This window comes from Melitaea cinxia, chromosome 6, assembly GCF_905220565.1.
Source record: "Melitaea cinxia chromosome 6, ilMelCinx1.1, whole genome shotgun sequence".
Taxonomy (NCBI): Eukaryota; Metazoa; Arthropoda; class Insecta; order Lepidoptera; family Nymphalidae; genus Melitaea; species Melitaea cinxia.
In genome coordinates, this window is record NC_059399.1 from 8,065,901 (window position 1) to 8,073,483 (window position 7,583).

Consider the following 7,583-nt stretch of genomic DNA (forward strand, 5'->3'; position numbering starts at 1 on the left):
TTGGAATTTATAAAGCTGACCGATGGCGGGATAACCATCCAACTGGCTGGCTTTGAAATACAAGGCTGAAGACGGGCAGCAGCGTCTTCGGTGCGACAAAGCCGTCCCTGCGGTCACCAACCCGCCTGCCCAGCGTGGTGACTATGGGTAAAACGTTCACGCTATTTTTGGCGTGAACTTGTGGAGGCCTTTATCCAGCAGCGGACTGTGATAGGCTGAAATGATGATGATGATGATGATTTTCGTGATATAATTATATATCTTGTATATTTATCATAATTGGTATATTTTTTACAAGTACATCATTGTGACGAGCTGAAATCGGAAGACATAGAGTTAGATTTCTTTGCTAAAACCACATCTTTAGCTAAATCTCTGGGAGACAACATCTCGAGAACTCCGCCACCTCCTTGTGATGATGACTAAAACCTTTATCATTATGCTAAAAGTTTTTTATGCAAATTGTTCATTATAAATTGATTATTTAAAAATGATTACAGTTAAATATTTTATATTATTCTTTGTATGTTACCAACCTCAGAAATTGATAAATATACAAGAGAATTTAAAGAAATATTAACCTACTTTTTTTAAACAACCTTACCTCTTTTTATTTAAGCTTAAAATCAAATTTAGCGCAGCTTAGGTGACGAATTTCCCAAATTTTATTTCTGATGAAACTGTATGTTTTGGATCTTATATCAAATTTTGTTCAACAGACACTATAAATCCTAAATAAATTATAGTTTAAAAAATTAAAAAAACTACGCTTTTATAGCTAATCGAACTAAAAAGTAGAAAATAATTTTTAAATACAAAGAGTTTTATATATCAGTAGTAGAAGATCGAACAATCAATCATAATTAATTACTTCAAAATAAAATTATAATAAAACTTAGGTTATTAAGAGAATAATTCAATTCAGAGTAAAAGACGTGAGGTGCATTTTACGATATTTTCATAACTTTTTACTATGTTTTTATAACTCTCCGCACATAATTTGCAAGTAGAATAATTGTTAATAGATATCAAGCACCCCACGCTAACGTCACCTCAGAGGTAACGTTATCGGTTTCATACATAGAGCAACACGGAAGGGAGTAGCCATGTACAGACGTTCCCCTCTGTCAAGGTATAAGGTCCAAGTGGTCCTATGCGTACAATAAAACTAGTTACAGCCGCACTGATCACAAGACTAAATCTAGTTGCTCGATCGAATCAACGTCCTTCAAAAAATGCCGAATTGTTCTGTTTTTTGCTGCAAAAAGAGATCTGCCACGTCAAATTTACTAAAAGATGTCGTTACCTTTCTTAAGTATTTTTTAATTTCATTATTATTGTATACTTCTTTAAAACCTTTTTTAAACTTAAAAAATATAAATGTTATCGGTCGTGTTGTTTCGTATTTTTTTACCAACACAGGCCGGTCGCCCTCATACTATATGCGGATCGATCGAACGACTGATCCGAGTCTATTTGCGAGAAGTTGCTGTCGCCGAGCGATAGCGTTGTTACCAGTTTGTTTGTAGATAATAAAAACTGCTAAGGCAAGGGAGGAGAGAGACATATTTGAGATTCTAGTTCTGGTATTGCGAGCTTAATTTTAATATACATAGTTTTATAATAAAATTGCATTAAATTAAATATAATACAATAATTACGAGTATCAACACATATTATTACAATTACTTAGTGTTAACTTCGACCATAATGTTTTATATTAATTTTTGCAAGTTTCCTAAAGATCTAAATTTAAGGCATACGTGGATTTTTTTTTTTTTTTTTTTGTAATAACAAACTAACCTGGAAATAATAGAAGAAAATAGTGCCATTTGCTCAAATAATTTCAATACCTCTGACTTTTAAGTGTGCAACTGGCAAGATTAACGTTAATTAAATTAAATTATAAAGAAAAATATACCGGCACAAAAATTTATTTCTGAATGAAAAAGAAAACCCACAAAAATGTATTCGTCTTATTTATAGAAAACTAGTCCATTTTAAAAACCAGTAATATACAACTGTCACTGGTTTTTAAAATGATATAAACATTTAGTTTATTTTTAACATAATAAAGTCCATCTTTATAATAACACCTTATCTTTATATCACTTTAAAAACCTAGTTTTTCCCTAACCGAGTACTTGAATTTATCGATAGTGCGTATCGACCGTTGTTACAACCACAGCTGTAAGCATCTTGTCCATGTAGTTGCGGCATGTCATTATACTGTAATGACTTTCTGTAAGTATTACTATGCTCTGTGGTAACGACACAGAATGTATCTATGTGTATGTGTGTTTGTGTTTGTGTGTGTGTGTGTGTGTGTGTGTGTGTGTGTGTGTGTGTGTGTGTGTGTAAAATATGTGTTTAATTTAGTATGTGTGAGTTTCGTAGTGACAGACGATTATTTTTGTGTGGGATTAGTTAAAGTGTGAATGTCAGTGATTTCCCCTCGCAAAAAATGACAGACAGTTTTGTATCGGTAAAAACGCTATGACGACTCCCCTCCGTGTTGCTCTTTGGTTTTATATGGTTTTATTTACCGATCCCGGTACCTTTAAAATAACGTTTTCTTTACCTAAATACCGTTAAAATTTTTAACATTATAAAAGATACCGTAAAATGGGTTTTTTACTTACTAGGGATTAATGTATCAATAGGGACGAAACCGGGAATGAAATTCAGCAATATTTTTCATTAAATTAAAGCCTTTGAAATTGATATAATTCATTCAACGTATAATAGATATCTCATCTTCACTTTAGTACCTATCACTAAACCAGTGAGGGATTTTTAAAAAATTGGCATAATGAATGCATAAATATACCTCCTCGAATTTGTGTTTTTAGTGCTCTCAAAACTTGGTTAATAACTACAAAAGTTTTGATGTTTACTCAATAGAATTAGTTTCCAGTAACAAATAATCTGTATATTGTCACCAAGAGCTAATTGTGTCTTTTAACCGCTTTTTAATGTATCGGAAACATTTAACGCTATTTACCGATATTTTATATTGTTAATTGGTAACGTCACCAAGCCCTTCCTGATGGAAATTAGAAACATATTAATACCTATTCAATTATTTAATATTCAGTTCTGTTACTCAGTTGATAACTTGATATTCAGTAAATACATTTTAACCAATAATATATTTAGTATAGTATGAAAATGATTAAAATATACACAAAAATTTAATTTAAGTGACATTTAATATTAAACAAATTCAATAGTTTTTCATTTTATATTCTAACCTGTAAAAAAGTACACAAATGCATAAGATTCTAGAGTTTCAAGCCGTTATACTGGCTGCGGGAAGAGGATCCCGCTTGCCTGATGTAGGAGGAACAGTGTCAAAATGTCTACTGCCTGTTGGACCCTATCCAGTTCTTTGGTACTCACTGAATATGCTTGAAAAATATGGATTTCAAGGTATCAAAATGCTTGCATTTGTTATTAAAGTTTCATTATCAGTAATCAATTAATAATAGTAGACTTTCAAAAATCTTTTTATATGTAATTGTATAAAGTAATATTTATTATTTAAGTGAAGTAGTAATTAATGTTATGCTACTACCACTTCTTAAAGTAATATCTGTTGTAAAATCGTCAATACATTATTCAATCGTAAGTTCATTTCTAGAGGAAAATGAATTCGATAAAACTAGTCCTAATAAATCTTATACTATTAAACGAGCGTTTCTTGTATATATATAGAATCTGAATCTCGTAAACGGCTCGAACGATTTTAGTAAAATTTAGTATGCGGGGAATTTCGGGGGTGATAAATAAATCTACCCAGGATTCATTTTTAGAAAATGTCGTTTTATCCCAGTTTTTAAGCAATTAAAAAATGGCTACAATATTGTTTGCATACGATGGTAAATTTCGCACTTGTTTATAAAATTGTAATAGCTCGGTGGGAAATCGGCCGGTCGAGAACGACCAAAAAGACCATGATTGAAATCCTCAAATTTCCAGATTGATTATTATTTTTTCTTTTTTTTTTTTCTTATTGCATTTTCTATTTAAATAGCCAGTTCTTATTTTTTATCATTAATTCATATTTCATCTTTATTATTTTTTAATTATTTTTTTTTTTGATTTTTTATGTTTATATTTTTTATTAATCGGTAAAAAAAAGATAATTCATATTTTATAAATATGTATACGTAAGTATATTTTAGTAATATTACATATTTAAATATGATTTCCAAAAAACATAATTTACTGAAAATACCAACCTAAGCTCGGTCACCCAGGTACTAACATCTAAATCTGAAATTATTTTCATTCCAGAAACCTTAGTAGTGGTTCTTGACGAGGACAAGTCAAACATATTAAATGCACTAGAAAAGTGTCCTTTAAAAATTAAATATGAACTAATTGTCATACCTTCTGAAGAAGACTGGGGCACTGCAAACTCTCTAAAACATATAAGCAGCCGAGTAACAACTGATCTAATAGTTGTATCTGGAGATCTTATCACTAATGTTAATTTAAACGAAGTTCTGAACCTTTATAGAAAACATGATGCAGCCCTTGCTTCTTTATTCTTTAATAATGGTCCAGAAGAATGGATCGAACTGCCAGGACTAAAAAGTAAAGCTAAACCAGATAGGGATCTCGTCTGTATTGATAAAGAAACAGAAAGGCTTGTATTCTTAGCTAGTGCAAGTGATTTTGAAGAGAATGTAAGAATACCCCGAGCGTTGCTTAAAAAGTTCAGTTCCATTAGCATGTATAGTAAATTATTAGATGCTCATTTATATGTGATGAAAAATTGGCTTGTTAATTACCTTATTGAATCTGACAAGTTTACTTCAATAAAAGGAGAGTTTGTACCTCATATTGTAAAAAAGCAGCTTTCAAAACCGAAAGCACCGTTAGATAGAAAAGGAACCTCGGAGAGAAATGTGGATATTGGTAAAGATATTTTTGATTTTGCCATCGACTACGGATACGAAAGTAAAATAAGAGAAATGTCAGCATACAATGATCATAAACTTGGCAGCAAAGGAGTTTATTATAATGATGTATTGAGATGCTATGCTCTAATTCCAAGTAAAAATACATTTGGAGTCAGAGTGAACACACTTTCATCATTCTATTTATGTAACAATAAGGTAATACTTGATTGGAATAATCAAATTTTATTATCACAATAGTCCATTCAAATAAATAATGTTAGAACAAGATTTCTATTTTATTCAAAATTATAAACGTTAAATTGGTTTCACTGAACTTAAATATTTCAAAAAAGTTTACTCAAATCCAATTTTAATTAATGCATTAAAATTTCACCAATACATACTCAGCAATGAAACAAATACAATATTTAAAAAGAAAAACGAATGTGCTTTAGACCACACTGTAAAACTTCTTTAGCATTAGGCCTGCACTGTGATTTAGATATATGAAACGTAACTATGAGAGAAAGAGAGAAAAAAATATGTGCACACCTCTCTCTCGCTCTGTTCGTCTCGCCCAATCACACTTTTCGTAAGGCTCTCGTCACGCATTCACCAGCTTACTTCCCAAGTCAGGCTTGCGAAAATAAGTTTATATAAGAATATAAGTTTTACATCAATAATTAATAAATGCTATATTTTCAGATACTGTCAAAATGGGAAGAAGTGACTGGTTCGACTCTCACAGACAAAATACATCCTAACAGTGATGTAAAAACTAAACAAATCGATGAGTCATGCACTGTAGGAGAGAAAAGTATTATTGCTGAGAAAACCTCCATAAAATCAACATTTGTGGGGGCAAACTGTGTCATTGAAAATAAAGTTCGATTAACTAATTGTATACTAATGAATAATGTTACTATAAAAGAAGGGTAAATATATAGTAAAAAATTTATAGTATTCGTAAACTGATCTGTATTACTTGTATACTAATTTGTAATTGATAAGTTATAGTTATTGGTATGAAGTATGAGTAGTGACCTTGAAGGTTACTTCATTATTTTATGGATGTAGATATTTTAAAAGTACCAAATACTTTTATATTTTACTTATTTTTGGTAGTGAACACAAAGCTATTTTCTTTTATCAGAATGACGATTCTTATGTGTAACTACATAATTATTCTAATAAAATCATTTATTGAATACAGGGAAAAATAAGCTTTAAACATCATGCTATAGAATCATAAATCAATGAACAGAAAACTATAAATATATCTATCTATAAATATATGTCTAGCCCGTTGGCGCAGTTTGTAGTGACCCTGCTTTCTGCTCCGAGGGTTGTGGGTTCGAATCCCACCCTGAGTCTGGGTGTAATATAAATATTTATTTATGTGTTTATATATGTATTATTTATCCACCAGTCGGCTGTAACCTATAACACAAGCATTAAGTTGCTTACTTTAGGAACAGATGACCGTGTGTCTAAAAAAAAATATATATATATATATATGAAATTATTAAATATATGTAGTAACTAAACAATAGTAAATATTGTCTATCTACATTAACATACCTACTTTATTAGTACTTGTTAACAACTTCTACTTTTTAATAGGTACTGTTTTACTAACATATATAAAAAAGGCACATATTCCTTACCAAATTTTAAACTATGTACCAGAAATTTTCCACACTCTTTATTTTATATTACCTACCTACCGTATTCAATAAATTTCTAATCAATCATTTTTTTTTACATGTCAATAATTATAATTTTTATATACGATTTATGTAATTAGTGTAATATTATTTCAGATGTACACTTCAAGATTGTGTTATATACACCGGAGCAACTGTGGAGTCAGGTTGTAACCTTCAGTACTGTCTTATTGGTCCTCATCATGTTGTTTCTGCTTCTTCAGCTGGCAATCATCAATTATTTGCTGAAACCACTGACAATATGATTACACTAGGGTGATTGTAATTGAATACAAATATTCTTATTAATTTGTTTTTTTTTTATATAAGGAAATTGTTTCATTACCTTTTTACTATGTTATTTTAACCCGTTTTCTGTTTCATCTATAAACATAAAATAGTAAAGTAAAAATATCTATTACACATATGTATATATTAAATACGTATTACTTAAAGTAAAAATTTTATTTGTACATATGTTTCAGCCTGTAATATCCCACTACTGGGCATAGGCCTCTTTCCCCATGTAGGAGAAGAATCAGAGCTTAATCCACCACGCTGCTCCAATGCGGGTTGGCGGATGTATTTGTACATACCTCATTGTAAATATAACCTATCCATTATTTTTTTTACAATAAGCCCAGCAGTTCGACCGTTAAAAAGACTGAATCATAGCGTTAATAATAGTATAGTGCTTAATTTTGTAATTTTAAGATTATATATATGATGTGATGAGATTACGTTTTTCTCCCTATCTATAGCGTAGGTATATATACTTATTGTGGATAAAACATTTTATATAAATATTTTTTTTATTCTGTATATCTGATACTTTCTGTTTCAATTAGGAAGCTTATAAAATCCCTACAATTTACTACAGGAACGATAACTATAGTGTCTTATTTTTTAATTAATTGACTTAATATTAAAATGACAGTTAAAATACGAATTGAACAGTTATCTAAAT

At 30.2% G+C, this 7,583-nt stretch overlaps 1 protein-coding gene across 1 annotated transcript; it reads left to right on the forward strand.

Moving 5' to 3' along the window:
• The first annotated feature begins 3,257 nt into the window (after positions 1–3,257).
• Positions 3,258–6,925, forward strand: LOC123654610 (translation initiation factor eIF-2B subunit gamma). The gene is made up of 4 exons (XM_045590506.1): positions 3,258–3,432; positions 4,300–5,126; positions 5,616–5,845; positions 6,734–6,925. Exons 1-4 carry the CDS (start codon positions 3,273–3,275, stop codon positions 6,894–6,896), a joined length of 1,380 nt encoding a protein of 459 aa, XP_045446462.1. The 5' UTR covers positions 3,258–3,272; the 3' UTR covers positions 6,897–6,925.
• Positions 6,926–7,583: the final 658 nt, after the last annotated feature.